The sequence below is a fragment of the Thamnophis elegans genome, chromosome 1, assembly GCF_009769535.1.
Source record: "Thamnophis elegans isolate rThaEle1 chromosome 1, rThaEle1.pri, whole genome shotgun sequence".
Taxonomy (NCBI): domain Eukaryota; kingdom Metazoa; phylum Chordata; class Lepidosauria; order Squamata; family Colubridae; genus Thamnophis; species Thamnophis elegans.
The window spans coordinates 81,294,265-81,312,886 of NC_045541.1; the positions used below are offsets into that span (position 1 = coordinate 81,294,265).

General features: G+C 42.2%; 2 protein-coding genes across 2 annotated transcripts in view; one reads left to right on the forward strand and one right to left on the reverse strand.

Annotated features, from left to right (window-relative positions):
• The window catches only part of SLC22A18 (solute carrier family 22 member 18), a 76,634-nt gene extending 73,391 nt beyond the window's left edge, over positions 1-3,243 (forward strand). Inside the window, 3 exon segments of the mRNA XM_032212845.1 lie at positions 1,614-1,669; positions 1,671-1,742; positions 1,744-3,243. Coding sequence (XP_032068736.1) covers positions 1,614-1,669; positions 1,671-1,742; positions 1,744-1,803 — 188 coding nt within the window. The 3' untranslated portion in view covers positions 1,804-3,243.
• Positions 3,244-7,223: 3,980 nt separating this feature from the next.
• LOC116512138 (pleckstrin homology-like domain family A member 2) lies at positions 7,224-9,650 on the reverse strand. The gene is made up of 2 exons (XM_032222441.1): positions 9,088-9,650; positions 7,224-7,634 (listed from the first exon to the last, which is right to left on the reverse strand). Exon 1 carries the CDS (start codon positions 9,574-9,576, stop codon positions 9,130-9,132), a length of 447 nt encoding a protein of 148 aa, XP_032078332.1. The 5' UTR covers positions 9,577-9,650; the 3' UTR covers positions 7,224-7,634; positions 9,088-9,129.
• Positions 9,651-18,622: the final 8,972 nt, after the last annotated feature.

Below are 18,622 nucleotides of genomic sequence, written 5' to 3' on the forward strand. Positions count from 1 at the left end.
ATGATATCTATCTATCTATCTATCATCTATCTATCTATCTATCTATCTATCTATCTATCTATCTATCTCTACAATATCTATCTATCTCTACAATATCTATCTATCTATCTAAAATATCTATCTATCTATCTATCTATCTATCATCTATCATCTATCTATCATCTATCATCTATCTATCATCTACAATATCTATCTACAATATCTATCTATCTATCTATCTATCTATCTATCTATCTATCTACCTACCTACCTACCTACCTACCTACCTACCTACCTACCTACCTATCTTTTATTATAAGATATCCAGGGTTTTAAAAGCCACAAAAATTAAGCAACATTTAGCCACCTTTGCACAAGATGTTCTTAGCAATCATGTCACCTAAAATGGGGCCAGCATTAGAATTGTCTTGTTCACAGAATTCTGTCAGGAACCAATGGAGCAATTAATGTGTTGGGGAAATATCAAAAGAGTCAACTGGTCAGGTTGTCAAGTGGTTAATTTTAACCAGTGCACAAGATTAATTTAGCTCCCACAATGAACTGTGTTATGGGAAGCCAGTTTGTTGACCCATATTGCTTGCCTGGTCATCTGAAAAAGAGGTGGAGGGTCAGGGGCTGAGAAAACAGACCTTTCTCTTACAGATCCCACTACCAAGATCTGATGGCACAGACATACATCCCAAACACTGATTAGCTATAATGGTCAAGCCTCACCTGCTACTTCCTGCCTCATTCTGTAGGAACAGGGCTAGTGATGGCATATTGTTGTTTGCACAGTCAGATTGGATTTGGCATCTTGATCGACCTATCAAGTCCTTCCCAAGGATCTGGGTGGGCAGATGTTGTTGTTTGATGGTGCTAAAGGTATCGTTGCAGGATATAAGTTGTTCCAAGTAAAGCTGTCTTTGAAATAGATTGATTTTGTCAATGCTGATGGTGTTTAAGTGGTGTTACCGTTATTTTGGAATTGCAACCCAAGGCACCTATACGTTTGGTAGTTTCTGTTTTCTTTTGCCACAGTTGTTTCCACCTTTATCTGCAGGTCTTTGCATTTTGTGATAATTATATAAACAAAAATGTGAAATCACAGTTGCCAGTTTTTTAGCTGTGTTGGCCTTCATATACATCATGTTCTTCTCAAGAACCTAGAATGTGATAATGTATGAACATAGTATATATGCAGACTCAAGGAGTATGGCCTTTTGTAATTGACAGGTGGAAATTTTGTCAGTCCATATTTCCTAGGTGCTGTCCAGAATTTTTTGGGTATGGCACCCAAACTGGTTTATTTTAAATTTATTGCCCACCAATCCAGAGTATTCTACTCTGGGTAGTATACAAAACTACAATACTCTTTGGGCATATGAGGTCTCTGGGATTCCAGGCAATTCTGGAATGTTTGCAAATATTATGTTTCCAAAGTGCTTAGTGTGGGATTGGTTTGACTAGAGGAGTGGCTGATTGGATCAAGCATGTTCTAGGAACAGAGCCCATTTATACTCAGGGTGCAGGTATTTAATTCTTCAGACACTGATCTTTTAATCCATTGGAGCTAGAGCAGATCACAAATGAATTTTGATCTATGCTGTCTGATTTTCCATTGTTTCTCATAGGTGCCATGCTTGGAATCAGTGCTTCAGTTACTCCACTGATACGGACATTTGGCCCAAACAATAGGAGGATTTCTATATAGACAATTTGGGGTTTCCTCCTTTGGCTATTTACAGCTAATGGTGAATGTACCTCTGTTTTTTCTATCTCTTGAAGAAGAAGATCCCTCAAAAAGAAGAGAAAACTCAGTGACTAATTCCATGTATGTTGTTGGCATAAAGAAGGCTCACGTGGAAAAGCTTATTTTCAGTTATTGGGGTTGTTAATATTATATTTTAAAAGGAAATAATTATATCATCATAAAGGAATATTTGCATAATTTATTGGGTAGGAATTTCCAAAGGTAAGAAAACTAGTGTTGGACCCAGCAAAGCCCACTGAGATTTAACCCTTAATTTGCTGTTGCCAGAGGTGCTTCCAAGCGCAGCTAAGAAACCAGCCAAAAGAACAGCAGTGTTTTTTCTAGACGTATCTACAATTTTTGGTGTTAAGAGCCAGAAGGATCCCTTGTTCCAGGCAGCAGACAGGTAGGTTTTCACATTGCAGCCCCTACATGCATTTGTCACAAGGTTATAGCATTTTTCTAGCTAAAAATGGCTGTGGCTGCCATTGTTCTCCTCTCCAAAAATGGCTATGACTACCATTGTTTCCTTTCCTGGCATTTTCATTTACGTTTTCTTCTATTAATTTTGCCGCCACAGAAAAGCAGCTGTAGTCCCTGCAGAATCCTGGTTCACCATGACCTTTCTCATGGTGAGGCATTGCGGACAGGATTGCCTTCAAATACTGTATTTTTATTATTTACAACTTATATAATACCAGAATCACACCTTAAAATGCAATAGTACTAAACCATTGTTTAAAACGTTTGGGGAAAATACTTTTTTAAAAAAATAATAACTTTAGAATGCTGTACTTTGGAATATAGTAGACTACTATTCCAATGGTTATTACAGATTTTAGACAGTTGAATTTTGGCTAGAAAAAGTACCAAGAAAAGGAAATATTTACTTGTGCACACAATTGCACATTCTCATCAACATAACAGAATAGATGTAACATGTAGCATGTGACTGGCTATCTTAATTACAAAAAACAGGAAATCACAGCTACATAGAGCTACATATAAAATGCCTTTTATTTCCTATCTAGAAAATATTGCTGTATTCTGCAGCATAATCCCCCCCTTTTTTACTCCTAGTGATAGTTGATGAGACAACTTATATTATTACATTGTAATAGAAGCCCAAATGGTAATTTCTATTGGATAATGCTAGAATTAACAATATAAGACAAGCTTAAAGACATATTGATTTCAGGATTAAGTATTTGCTCATAATTATTAAGTAGAGACATGTCTCACCCAAGTTACAATTAAAAGTTCACTAGAGTGAGCAATGAGTTTACCATAATTGTAAGCCATGATTTAAGAAATCATGATGAATAAGTCTAACTTATGGCCTTATGGGTTTACTTATTACATTAAGGCTTAGCAAGTTGTGTGAATCTGCCTGTGTGTACACATCTCCTGTTGTCTCTATAAATTCCCCTTTCCATTCTATACCATCTGCAATGCAGAGATACTGGCCTACTTACATGTTTGAAGGAAGGATGTTTTAAAAATGTTATAAAGTACTTTCAACCTCAAAAGGCTTTGTGAACATAGATGCTATTATTGGAGGCCTTGAGTTCACTCCAGGCCTATCCCTCCTTGCCTGAATGTTACAAATTATGTATTCAAATTGCCTCTCTATAACACAAGCTGATGCTTCCTCTTGCTTACCAGAGCTAAACTTGGAGGAGTATTTGAAAAGGAAGAAACTGCTTCTGGGCAGATACAATGCCAACTGGTGGTTACAGGTTGTCTGAGCACTACGTGAAAAGCAAGATCATGTTCAAAGAGAGCATGAATTAGAAAGTTATGAGGCCCGCCTTGCAACTCTGTTGTCTGTGTGGCTGGGTTAAGAAGAGCCAGTTGGCCTCAGTCGTGCGCCATTCGCCTTCTTGCACTCCGCCATCCCTGCTAGGACTACTCAACTTGATTGTTCGGTGAGGGAGGGGGAAACGGAGTTCCTCCAGCTTGAAGTATTGGGGGACTTCAGCCTTCTTCTCTTAGCAAGAGGCCTGGCGTGGCTCAGAACTTCAAGGCTGCCATGACAATCATTTATTTATTTATGAATCCAATTTATATGGCTACCATTAATACAAGAAAACTTTGGGTGGCAAGCAAGATAAACAACCCCCCCACCCGAAAAGATCCCACTACTTAGCTCACTCAATCACAAAACCACTAATCATATATAAAGCTGGGGAAAGAGCAAAGTCTTCACAAACTTCTGAAAGGTCCATATTAGAGGGACTGTCCATATTTCAGGAGGAAGACTGTTCCAGACAGCAGGCACCTTAACAGAAAACCACATGTCCAGAAACCCACCAACTGATACCTTTTTTATTGATGGTACCAGGAATAGCAATAGCAATAGCAGTAGACTTATATACCGCTTCATAGGCCTTCAGGCCTCTCTAAGCGGTTTACAGAGAGTCAGCATATTGCCCCCAACAATCTGGGTCCTCATTTTACCCACCTCGGAAGGATGGAAGGCTGAGTCAACCCTGAGCCGGTGAGATTTGAACCGCTGACCTGCTGATCTAGCAGTAGCCTGCAGTGGTTGCATTTAACCACTGTGCCACCTTGGCTCTGCCCACTCTGCCAGATCTGGTGGGGCAGCAGGAACCACTAGAACAAGGTAGTCCCACAAGTAACCTGGCTCCCTGCCATGAAAGGTTTTGAAAGTGATGACCAGCGTTGGAACACCTAACGAGACCAGTGCAGCTCACACACAGTGACCTTACATGACTGCCCACAAATTGTACATGCCATTAAATCAGAGGTGGGTTTCTGCCAATTTGCCCAAGATCGGGTGAACCGGTAGTGGCAGCGGTGGGAGGCTCCACCCACCCACCCGTGAACGAGTGCACGAGCGAACCGGTAGTAAAATAAATTGAAATCCACTTCTGCATTAAATCCTGGACCATCTGAATAGATTTGATGCAACATATTGAGGGTCCGGTATCTACAGTCAAATCAAGCAAAGATTTCTTGAGCAAGGAGTGCATTACACCCTCCTTTAGGCCAGCAGTGCTGTGCACGGTCTATAAACCTGTCTTCAATGTTTCTTGGAAAGGTTGTAGAGAAAATGGATGTCCTATGGCTGCAAAGTTCTTAGAGGACTCTTAGCAGTCAAGGTCCCCTTTGGAAAATCAGGGTCAGAGGAGCACAATCTTTCTGGTCCTCTTCATGTTTTTCAGTGCCATTCAAACAGGGCATCCTTCTGGACTTAAACTTCTGTATTATACCACTGAGGGAAGTCATTCATCAGCAAAGCGCTGATGGTATGCACTTATACATCTTCTCCCCTGGCCAAATAGGCAGTGCAATGACAGAGCTGATCCAGTTCTGGAGGCTGTCAGGACACTAGATAGAGAGACAAATTGAATCCCTCCCATATGGAATGGCTTTGGATTTGTAGATGTAAAGATTCCATTTTACACCCATTCAGAGGATTGCAATCGTTTCTGGGCAGATTCGGTGTTCACTATCACCTCCTGGTTTGATTCCTAAAACGTGGGTGGTCTTGAAGAACATTTGGAAGATACAGTAAGTACAGAATACAGCAGTCCAGGCAGTTAGGTGCGCGTCTTAATATACCGAGATGACCCTGCTGCTTCAGGAACTGTAGTGGTTCCCAGTTGGTTTCCTAGTAGGATCTAAGACACGAGTTACCATGCTCAGATTCCATGTTCATTCCACATCTTGGTTATGAAAAAGTCATTCCATCCAGGTCTCATCCCTACAGGATTGTTTCCTAAAGGAGCCACAGAAGCAGGTGTACTTAATAGCTGCCTCCACTCTAGGGAACTCTTCCCTTGCAGAAATCAGGGCAGCCTCACCCTGCTTAGGTCTGTTGAAGACTATGTAAGAGAAGAGTGTTTTTTTTACATTTATGTGTTTGGGGTTTTGAGAATGTGTTTACATGCACATGTACACACACACAACATTATATGCGGCCTTTGGGATGGGTAGCAAACAAGCAAGGTAAGTCCAGTAAATAATACAAATAAAAATAGGTTCAAAGCATTCTGATCAAGCAATGTAGTTAGTTATAAAAAGGTTAATGTTTAATATTATTAAGGGTCTGGGTTTAAAAACTATGTGACAAATACATGACCACAAATAAACCTTCCTAAAGGATCACTATATCAATATTATTTTCCCCTGAATAATTCTCATAAAATGCACAGGTAGTCCTCGACTTACTACAATTCATTTAGTGACAATTCAAAGTTACAACAGCACTTATTTTGAACAAGTTTCACACTTAACACTGTTGTAGCATCCTATCGTCACGGGATCAAAATTCAGATGTTTGGCAACTGACTCATATTTATGACAGTTGCAGTGTCCTTGGGTTATGTGATCACCTTTTGCGATCTTCTGACAAAGCAAAGTCAATGGGGAAGCCAGATTGACCGAACAACTGTATTACTAACTTAACAGCATGATTCGCTTCTTAACAACTATGGCAAGAAAGGTCACAAAGTGGGGCAAAATCCGTTTAAACAACTGTCTCAGTAACAAAATGTTGGGTTCAGTTGTGGTTGTTAAGTTGCAGACTATCACATTTCTCCAAACTTAATATGAAAGAAAATTGTTAACTGAATACTTAAATGGCCTTTACCATGGGTTAATTCTTACATAACAATGTATGTGGATCTTTTAAGTGGATACAAAAGATGGCACAAATATTTATCTAGTCATGCTTCCCTCAGAAGTATTGGGCACATTTCCCTCACCCAGCATGGTTAATTTTATGTTCAGGCATCAGGCAGTCAAGTACATGTCTGGGAAATAAGCATCCTTTTATTCTGGAACCTACAGCACCTTTCTCCACATACTGGTGTATCATTACTCAATGCCACAGGGAGATGGGTTGCTATTCAAATGGTTTAATTTCAAAACCAGTGAATTTAGGAAGGACACTAATAATTCAAATTTGGAAGGAAATTAAATGTACAGAGCCACTCAACCAAGCCAAAGTTAATAATATAACAAAGATGGGAAGACAAAGCTATAGGTTTTCACTTCTTTCTTGAAAAAGTATGTTGGAGAATTTTGTGCATCTCTTACAACTCATAAGCTAGGCAGGTGATGAACACACAATCCTTAGTTCAAAATACTGCCCATTGTATATGCTCCTGATATGTGATTTGATTCAAAAACTAAAAACAGGAACTTTTTTCAAGTGAAGTATGTAGAATCTAACTGCAAGGCATTACCTATATAATGCATGTTTATGTTATACATGCTGGACTAAGTAGACTAAAATATTGGGAACAAATAATGAATGGATTTTTCTGTACATAGATCATGGCACAGGTAGTTTTCTGAAATTTTTTAAACCTAGAAATTTTTTTGAGAGAATAAACAATGAATCAACTTTTTGGATTAGTAAATTAGTTAATCAATTGCATTTTTTTGTAGGCACTAAGTTGTAGGTTACAGTAGAACACAGGATTACACTCTTAATAGAGGGAACACAACACAGCAGAAATACAGTAAAAAAGATATTTTATTGGAATGGACATATTCAAATGCTAAAAGCAATTTAAGACAAATGTTTATCAAAATAAATACAATATAGATATTACAAATAATTTAAATGATTTTGCACCTGCAGGTGCTGCATGTTCTTTGCTTTTCATAAATAGAAAAAAAATGTTTTAATGCAAAGTTGGATGTTGAACGTACACCTTATTCTTTGCCTTAAGTCTTTTTTCTTTTTTTTTTTTAAAAAAGTTCTTTGGTTTATAAATGCCTCTAAGGAGAAGCTTGGCCTCTTTGCTTAGCCGTCTCATCACACCTAGAAAAAAATCTAGGTATAGTAGCATCCTTTGTTTTCCTTCATTGGTATCCTGTCTTGGTTCAGTCCAAGACAAATGTATTTGTTATCCAGATGTATAATCTATTGCAAGAAAAAGAAAAGAAAACTGTTAGGGATACAGGAAAAATGCAAAACAGCAAGGAACTTCTCCCGCCTCCACCCTTTTTAATAAAAAAATCTAGTGTCTGAATAGAGTTTACTAATACAGTAACTGATGACAAGCACAAGAAATATATTGCACTGGCTTTTTAAAGTGGTTTAGAAATTCATTTTCACTCAAGAATACATTAACTAGCTCCACTGCAACCTATTCCAAACTATGAATAGGAACAGATGGTAAAAGTCTGCATCTGAAACCAAGCGCTGCAACATCAACACATGCATATTCATCACAGTCAGCATTATTGAGCTCAATAAAATTTACTTCTAGGTAAGTACTATACACACTTCCTTAGTAGCAACCAATACCAAGTTTGGGCTTAAGAGCTTTCACGGAACTCGGTAGAGATTAAGACTGCTTGCCGAAATTGCACTGAAGTCTCCAATAAGCAATGGAGAGTAACTTATTGGAATCATTTCAAGTCTCCAGTGACTAGGCATAATTGTGCAAAAAATATAGCACTATGCAGAAAGGTTGTAAAAGAGGGCTATATATGTCCCCTCTTGCATTTTAAATAAACCTTAGAAAGATTAAAAAAATATATCGGAATTACATTTGCTATTTGAAAGGCACTGACTGAACACACAAAAAGGGCAATTTTGCCTATACCATTAGTTCTCTGAGCAACATTCAAGGCAGTATTCAGCAGAGAAATTCTGGGAAGGCCAGTATCTCCTGGCTTCAGGTCTTGTCAATCAAGCAGAGTGAAACTCTGAGAAACACAGAGGCTGGGCTAATTTTTCCCTGCTCCTTCAGTGACTCGGGCACTAGTTCCGGAGAGGCAAAAACAAGCAGCTCCTTTTGACAGAAATTGTGCACCACAGCAGATTTCAAACTGTTCTTCCTCTGCAGTTGCCTCCGGTTCCTGTCACTTGAATCTCAAATATGTTGCAGTCTCCATTCCAATGAATGAACTCTTTTGAGGCAAGCTGCTTTCTAGCTCGGAACATGCTCAGAATTACCCTTTGTGTCTCATGCCTTGTGCATCTCGGGTATGTACAGCTATAGTCAGTCAATTCGGTTGCTATTGTTATAAACTTCCCCTCTTTCCCTAACATTCTCCTTATGCAGCTCTCAAAAATCTGGACTGAACCCCAAGACAAATTGTAGAACAAACTTCCACAGTCTTTAAATATAAATACTTATGAGGCTCGGCTCCCACAATAGACGCGAGCCTCAGCAGAGAGGGAACGAGCATAGCTTTCCCAAAGTTCAAAAAGATTAGGAGTTGCCTAACTCAATCATATTGTTGGAGAAGCTTCACTTCTTCAACATTCTCAGCTGAAGGACGAAGAGGAAGAGGAAGAAAGAAGTGGAGACCGAGGATCAGAAGCGCAACCTACACTAGTGGTCAAAACAACGGCAATCGCTCACCTCGGCTAGGCTGGTCCGCGGGGGACTGGCAGGGCGCGGGGCTCAGGGCGCCCGAGCCAACCGCCGGTCGCGATTGCCCGCCGCCGCCTGCTCGACGGCCTCCTGCCGGCTCTTGAAGTCCTGGATGGCGCGCTTGTTCTGGAAGTCGATGAGCGCCATGGTGATGGAGGCGTTCCAGCAGCTCTCGCCCGGGCACCGAAAGTCGATCTCCTTGCGGTCCGTGGTGACGATGGTGAAGTAGACGTACTTGCCGGTGCGCTCCACGCAGTCCACCTTCTGGATGGAGCCGAAGCGCAGCTCCTTGGCGCGGGCCCTGCCGCCGGCCCCGCCGCTGCCGCCGCCGCCCTCGGGCGAGAAGAGGCTCAGGCTCTCCTTGCTCAGCACCACCTGCTTCTTCTTCCACAGCTGGAAGAGGCTGTCGCTGCGCTTCTCCAGCTCGCCCTCGCGGATCACCTCCGAGGCCGGCCCGACCGCTGACGGCCCTTTCATGCTGCCCGCTGCTGCCCGCCGCCGCCGCTCCACGCGACAACGATGCCGGCTCTGCAGTGTCCGGGTGCCGCCGCTGCTCGTGCTGCTTTGCGGGCAAAGAGCCGGATGGGCGCCATTTATGGTCGCTGAGCCTGCCCAGGCCCCGCCCCGTGCTTGCCGCCTCCGCCTTTCAGGGCGAGACGAGATCGAGCCGGCTTAGATGCCGGTGGGTTTTCTTCCTGCCGCCCTCTCGCCCGTCAAGCCACGAACAACAAACCCCCCGCCTCCCCCCCCCCCCAGCCCCGCCGCCTCCACACTGCGCGGAGTGGGGCGCGGCTGGATTGGTCTCAATCGGCGGCTTTTCGGCTTCCTGCCGCTCCTTTCTCGGCACCGAAGTTTCTGAAGCATCCCCCCCCCCCGCCCCACCGCTCGCTTTCGGATTGCCCACCCCATTAAAAGAAGTTTTGCGGCGGCTTTCCTTCCTTCCCGAAACGCCTAAGCACTTTTTAGTCGCCGCTTCCTTAAAGCTTTTGGGATTTGGGCCCCCGATGTTTGGCTTATTCTCTTTACCAAATATCAGTAGGGCCTCACATGAAGCCCTGATAAATTTATGTGGCAGAGATGCCAGACTTCAAAACACATTTTTTGTGGATCTGGAGGGAACTCAAAACTACAGATAGTCTTCAGTGTACATCACAATTGAGCCCAAAACTTTTGCTGTTAAGTGAGACGTTTGTTAAGTGAATCTTACTCCATTTTACTAACTTTCTTACCACAGTTGTTAAGTGAATCAGTGCAGTTGTTAAATTAATAACATGGTTGTTCAGTGAATCTGGCTTTCCCATTGACTTACCTACTTGCCAGAAGGTCGCAGAAGGTGATCATATGATCTTGCGACACTGCAACCGTCATAAATGTGAGTCAGTTGTTAAGTGTCTGAATTCTGATCACCTGACCACGGAGATTGCTGCAATGATTGTAAATGTGAAAAACGGTCATAAATCACTTTTTTCAATGCCGTTGTAATTTCAAATGGTCACTAAATGAACTGTTGGAAGTTGAGGACTACATGTATTCATATCGTGGAAAAACTGTCTACCTCTAACGGCATCTTGAAGGAGGCGCTTTCCTGTATAACCTATGATTGTGTTTCTTCTGGAAATATGGTAGCATCCTCTTCTCTCCCTTTTATCCTATTTTATTTAACCCAGAATAATACGGTCATTCTTATTCCCGTGTCTCCTGTTCTGCGATTTCTTAAGGTGATTTTCTACCGTTCTTAGAAATTCTGTAGAGGAAAAAGCAGGAAAAAGCTGCTGGTGTGGTTTAGGTATCTCTTGACCTGTTCACCCAACATACTATAACCAGATGCATAAACGTTCCAGCAGGTACATTCACGCTGCAGATTAATTTGGTTTGTTTTAATCTTGCCTTGTGTGTGTGTTGGGGTGTAACTGGATTATAAGCCCAGTGGGTTTGGTTGGTTTCAGTATATTGCGTCAAGTAAGAATGTTAACCCATTGTTAAGAGTATTGTGTGACTGTGATTTATGGGAGAAGGATGGGGTTCCCTGTGTGTTGTCTAAATATTTCTCAGCTGAAAACTTGCTCAGGTTTGTGTCTAATAAGAGTTAGAAATTAAGAACCGACTCAGTTCTTCTTCAAGCATTAACCTTGTTCTGACCTTCAAGGCCATAGTTATTTGCTCTTGAACAGACATGACACACTCTCACTTCCGTTTGATTTCTACCACTTTCTATCTATACCTTTTGTCGTGCATACCTAGCCCGTAACACACAATAAATCACACATACATAACCCAAGAGAAAGGGGTGCACAATAAAATAAATCTTGACCCACTGAACAAGGAGCCAATTTGTTTCTTCCACCCTGCGAAACGTGTATTAGCAATGCAACAGTTGTTGTTTTCAATCGGAAATTTCCATTTCTACCAGCCACTTTTAAAATCAATTCAGTAGGATCCACACCCGACCAAATATGCATAGGATCATAGCTTTAATTTCAGAAGATCCATTTGCAAGAAACAGTTGGGAAGGAAAAGAATTTGTCCAATCAAGAGTGACAAGAGTGAAATTCACCAATTACAGTAACTGGGCCATTGCATATGCACAGAATATTCAAATCTGGTGCCATTTCCTCTCTGCTAATCCAAGATATGGTCAGCGTGGCATATGTCTTTCTGTTGTCTGACATATGTCCCCTGCTACCCTTCTGCTCTTCTCAAGCCTATTGTTCCTTTTCCACAAGTTTATCCTGGGCTTCCCATTCCCCTTTGCCTTACTTGTGGCTCATAGGATGACTGGCCTCAGGAATGCAGCTGTCGCCAAGCCCACAGGGTCTGAGTCAACTGCAGCTCTGGGATTCTCAGTGCTGGACTAGGTCCAGGGACTCTGGAGTAGGCGTGTGTCTGAAAAGATTTAACTTCCTTATAAATGTCATTCTTTTCTTTTCCTACAGAAAAGCGAAAGGTAGAGACTGGCTGGTCTGCATTCTTTCACATTCTCTCTGTAATGACCTGTAATAAATCAATTAAAGCAATTAACAGTCCTTCCCCAACTTCCTTTTTTTTTCACAGACCACGTAGACTGCCATTTTCTAACTCACAAAGGTTCCTATTATCTCAAAAGCAGGGCCAAAGTTTGCCATCTCATGAGCAGAATGGAGCAGTCATGTGACTAATGGTGAAAAAAATATGGGAGAGGCAATGAAGGGTAGAACCCTGTCCCACATTGTGCTCTATTAGGCATTGCTCAGGTGCAGTGGAGATTATTGTTTGTTTGTTTGTTTATTGGACTTATATGCCGCCCTTCTCCCAAGGACTCAGGGTGGCGTACAACATTAAAAAAAAACACATATTACAAAAGTTTTAAAAAATTAGATAGAGTATCCAAAAAACAAACCCAATTAAGATTAACAATAACATTTTAAAAAATTCAATTAAAATTAACAATAATCAATCATTTATTTTATTTTGTTCAGGCCAGGCCGGCTTGCTGGAAAAGCCAACTTTTTAGGGCGCGTCAGAAGGACCGGAGGTCAGGGATTATACGAAGCTCCGGGGGCAGCTCATTCCAGAGGAAGGCGCTTACGTTCCCATGTCCATCCTTGAAATAAGATTCAATCCAGTTAATTCCTACATATAGAGGGGGAGAAGGGCACGATTTTGTCCACATTTCTTACCTAGTTCTAACAATACTTCAGCAGTTGCAGTTTTTTTTATTACATCTTAGAAAGATATATAAAGAGAGAAATCACATCTGCTGAAATTCTTTCTATCATACAATAAATGTGAGTACAGTATTGGGCCATTACATATACATTACATTTCTCTAGCTATTCCCATATATGTTTGCAAACCCAGAGAGAATGCAACAATCCATGACTAAAGGAAACATGCCCCTGTCATGGTCAGACCACTTCCTACTGAGGCTTGACTTTCGGAGACCAATCCTCCGCTGTAGGGAGGAGGAACCGATTAGGTGGTTCCACCCCAGGCGTCTTATGGATCCTCAGGGTTTCCAGACGGCACTTGGCGTTATGCCTGATACTCTCGCCCACAGTCCGGTGGAGACCTTAGTTGCTACTTGGAACTCGGTAGCGTCTGAGGCTCTCCACCGGATTGCGCCTTTACGGCTGATCCGCAGCAGTGGATCCAGGAGGGCCCCTTGGTTCACCGAGGACCTCCGGGAGATGAAGCGCCAAAAGAGACGCCTAGAGCGCCGCTGGAGGGCCAGTAAATCCGAGTCAGACCGAGCACTTTTGAAAACCTGCATCGGAGCATATCTATCGGCAATACTAAGAACAATCATATTGCCTCTCTGATAGCGTCCGCTGAGTCACGCCCTGCCGCCTTGTTTAGGGTGACCCACTCCCTCCTAAATACGAAGGTTGCGGATAACCCCTTACAAGGTAGAGCAGAGGAATATGTCCAGTTCCTCGCAGACAAAGTTGCTCGGCTTCGGATGGACCTGGACTCCAATTGCGCAGAGCCAGCCGGGGTACCGGGGGAAGGTCTTGAACAACATCTCTGGACTGACTTTCAACCTGTTGCTCCTGATGAAGTGGACAAGGCCATCGGAGCAGTGAGTACTGCCACTTGTGTACTGGACCCGTGTCCCTCCTGGCTGGTCGCGAACAGCAAGGAGGTGACGCGGAGCTGGATCCAGGCGATGGTGAGTGCTTCTCTTCGGGAGGGCTTCTTCCCACCGGCACTGAAGATAGCGGTGGTGAGACCCCTCCTGAAGAAGCCATCGTTGGACCCAGCTAGTTTGAACAACTACCGGCCAGTCTCCAACCTCCCTTTCATTGGGAAGATTGTTGAGAAAGTGGTAGCCTCTCAACTCCGACGATCCTTGGAGGAAGCCGATTATCTGGACGCCTTTCATTCGGGATTCAGGCCTGGCTACAGTACGGAAACCGCTTTGGTCGCACTGACCGATGATCTCTGGAGAGCCAGGGATGGAGGTTATTCCTCCATCCTAGTGCTCCTTGACCTCTCAGCGGCCTTCGATACCATCGACCATGGTATCCTTCTGCGACGGTTACGAGAGGTGGGAGTGGGCGGCACCGTTTTTCGGTGATTCTCCTCCTACCTCTCGGGCAGGTCGCAGTCGGTGTTAGTTGGGGGAGAGAGGTCGACCCCTAGGCCCCTGAAATATGGGGTTCCTCAGGGTTCGGTCCTATCCCCCCTTCTGTTCAATATCTACATGAAGCCACTGGGTGAGATCATTCGACGGCACGGGATAAAATACCATCAATATGCAGACGATACTCAGTTGTATCTGTCCGCCCCGTGCCAACTCAGTGAAGCGGTTGACATGATGTGCCAGTGCCTGGAGGCTGTCAGGGTCTGGATGGGAGTTAACAAGCTTGTACTCAATCCAGACAAGACCGAGTGGCTGTTGTGTTTCCCTCCCAAGAATTTGGCCAGTATTCCATCACTCAGGCTGGGGGGTGAAAATTTACGCCCCTCAGACAGGGCGCGCAACTTGGGAGTCCTCCTGGACCCACAGCTGACCTTAGAACATCACCTGTCGGCTGTGACCAGGGGGGCATTTGCCCAGGTTCGCCTGGTGCACCAGTTGCGCCCCTACCTGAACCGGGAGGCACTCACGACAGTCACTCATGCCCTCGTGACCTCAAGACTGGACTACTGAAATGCGCTCTACATGGGACAGCCTTTGAAGAGCATTCGGAGACTACAACTCGTCCAGAATGCAGCCGCGCAAGCGATTGTGGGTGCACCTTGGTACACCCACGTTACACCTATCCTCTGCGAGCTGCACTGGTTACCGATCGGTCTCCGGATACGCTTCAAAGTGCTAGTCGTAACTTATAATGCCCTTCATGGTATTGGACCTGGGTACTTGAGAGACCGCCTGCTGCCAATTATCTCCCACAGACCCGTTAGATCGCACAGGGTCGGCCTCCTCCGGGTTCCGTCTACCAGCCAATGCCATCTGGCTACCACCCGGGGGAGGGCCTTCTCTGTTGCAGCTCCGGCCCTTTGGAATGAACTCCCCGCGGAGATTCGGACCCTCACCCCTCTCCAGGCCTTCCGGAAAGCCGTCAAAACCTGGCTGTGCCGGCAGGCTTGGGGTTGATGAGTTCCCCTCCCCTCTCGACTTGTATGGCTGTATGACTCTTGTGTATTTTAATTACGTGTATTGTGTTTGTATCCCCTTTCCCCTTTTGAGTTGTTCGCCGCCCTGAGTCCCTCCCGGAGAAGGGCGGCATACAAATAAATTAAATCTACAATCTACAATCTATGATGTGTGAGCATAATCAGTTTTAAAAGCAAAAGAAAATATGTGAAGGACACATTTTTATAGTTATCTCCGTTATAAAATGAATTATGCCAATAACACATACCGCTTACCAGCAAAGCCTAGTTATCTGTTTATTTGTGTTTTATTAGATCAAGGTGTGCTACATTTACAAGGTTATGTTTCTTAATTGTATAAATTATGCTGAATGTGTTCCAACTATTCTTCATTTTCCAGAAATATCCTAAAACACTAGGTACAGCAGCCATATATAAGAAACCTTACTTCAATAACTGAACAGAGAGCTGGACATCTGAGACAGGCATTTTTATTTTGCTCTCCACTGGAACAGCTTGCCTGCAGAAATTGTGGGCTTCATCACTGGAGGTTTTTAGTAAGAGACTGGACAGCCATTTGTCTGAAATGGTATAGGTATCCTGCTTGAGCAGGGGAATCGACTAGAAGATCTCCAAGATCTCTTTCAGATTCTATTCTATTCTAATTCTATTCCATTCTCTACTCTAGTCTATTTTCTACCCTGTTTTATTTTCTACTCTAGTCTATTTTCTATCCCATCCCGTCCCATCCCTATGTTCAGGGAAGACCTGGAGAGTAGCTACAACTTTGCTTCACTGAAAGTTGCTAAAGCATCCCTGCGTATTATGCCAAAGACAGTTATGGTGCTTTTCAGAGTTTCTCCACCAGCACAGCAGGTCAGGAGCAGGATTAGTTTCTAGGAATATTGAAGGCAACTTATGTGGCCACATTCATATGGTATTATAAAAGCAATTATCTATAGGATTAGTGTATTGTCCAGATCTGAATGGGATAAAGGTAAAGGACAAGAGTTGTATCCCCACAGTGATAAATTGGCTTATAACCCAAGATTTTATTGGCCCAAATTGCCACCCCTCCAAAGAGCCTGTTGCTTCTGTACTGCACTGAAAGTGTATGAGAAAGTGAGATTACAATTGTTTGAATAGCAGAGAGTTGATTCTCATTTTACACTAAAAGTCACTTATCAGAATTCTTGTGTTGCTACTTTTAACTCATTTTCTAATCAATATTACTAGTTTGGGAATAAAGACACTTGTTCCTTTGTTTATGTCCTTCCAGACTGGTTCGTTCTACAGCTATCTGACCAAATCTGGACTTTTTGTGTTATCTGAAGCCAGAAGGGAGGGTTACATTATGTTTCCTTTTCAGCCTCTAGGCACAGAAATAGGAAACTAGAACAGCTGCAGAATGAAGCCACTTTAGCTATTGCAACCATCACAGTAAGTGTCATCATAGTCAATTTATTAGATTTTTAAGGATTAATAAAGCAATAGAGAAGTGCTGTGCAAATCACTTCTTCGGAATCATTTTAAGAATGTTTACAGCCATTCTACACATTACCATCATTATTCCATTAAATCCAGAATCTAACATTACTTAACTGTACAATATGTTTAGAAACTTTAGATAAAAGTAAAGGTTTCAGAAAAAGCTATCTTCATAACTGAGATGATTTACAGGCCATGGTGACTATGTCCTTTGCTGTTTTTTGCATATTAATTCTCAAGAACAGAACAATGAAATAAGACACCGTTTTATGGCTTGCTTATAATCTAGAATAGGAATATATGGTAAAAATTTTAAGAGCCACACTCTACTTCTTTTAATCAAGAATCTCCATTTTAGGGAATTAGAAGTCAAAGCTGTTGGTTCGGCTTGCAGACTGTTCCCATAATTTACTAATCTAAAACAAACAACTGATATTTTGACTCAGCATGTTGGCTTTGTTCGTACATTACACTGTGTCAGTGTCCTTTCTTTGGTTTTGGGTTAGGCATTATAATTTATAAACTAGAGTTTGATTTGGGGTTTTGTAAAAATACAGTCAATACTCCACACATTATTTTAGCCGTCATCATTGTATTACTTACAGATTCAGAATTAGTGATCTAATCCTGAAAAAAATAATCATAGTTAAGTCTAGCACACTCCATTATTTGTCAATGAAATTTAGACACAACTAGCTTTGCTAGATAACAGCAGTTGGCAGGTCTCTTATTTTAGAGTTTTTCACCAATGCTTTAAGTTTCCTTCTTCTCTTTTGCCAAGCTTCCTGAGGCATCAACAGCCTTGATTACAATCAAGGCCTTTGGAGAAGCTTGGGATTAATTTTGCGCTTCAGAATGTCTTGTATAAAGAAGGCGTGATGAAGACAGGGGCAAGGCTGACTAAAGGTCAAGTTTGCAGGAACATACCTACTTGTCCACACCCAGTTCTAGATGTCCTGTTAAGAACATCTTTCTTTCTTCAGAGCCACATTTTTGTTGAGGAATTCCAGCATTACTGAATGGTTTTGCTTCCCAAGACTACACCCAATTAATAGTTGCCTATGTGACCCATTGAAATTATGCCAACACTAAACCTCCACTTACTCAGCCTGTACCACACAGAGGGATTGTTAGCATTTTTCACTGGAAGATAAAGGAAGAAAAGTTTGTGTGGGAGTGAGCAGCTGAGTTAATATCTCACAGAATTACTTAGGAAGAGGACCTCCAGTTCTGAAAGTATGAGAGAGTCCCATGGTAACATTGGAGAGGCCTCTAAAATAAAGAGCATAGGCTCCTGTGAAAAAAGCATAGAAAAATCAAGATGGTGGTTGTGCAACCACATGGTAAAAGCCTGTTCTTTTTTATATGCGTCTCATCTAGAAAAAGCAGAGGATAGGTTTTTCAACAGCAAGAATAAATTACAGAATTTAAAATCAAGAAGTAAGGTTTCAAGTAGGATTTCAAAGGACTACATCTTTGAAACAAATTAATCATGCCACCGTTCTGTTGTTTTGGAGACTCTCTTCCAGTAGATAGTATGTTAGGTAGCATGAAAAATATTCTTTTCCTCAAAGTATATATATATTTGGTCAAGTTTACGAGGTTTGCTGATTTATTACCAAATATACAGTAGGAGAAGATTTTGGAATTCATTTGATTCACAATTCCACAGAAGCTAAAATAGAGGAGACAACAAATAGCCCTTGCATCTCGCAAGATTTTGTTAGATCTCATTAACAATTTTTTATGCTTTCTGTGACATGTGAATCAATCACCACCCATGCAATAAAATTCTCTTCAAAGTTCGTATCTTCCAGAACTGAATAGGAAGGTTTGGTTCAAATTGTCAAAAGCCTTCTATGCATCTAAGAACATCAATGCAGCTTGATTTTGTTGCTACAAGTATTCCAAAATCTCCAGGGCATTTCTAATATTGACTTTTAACTGTCTTTTAGGT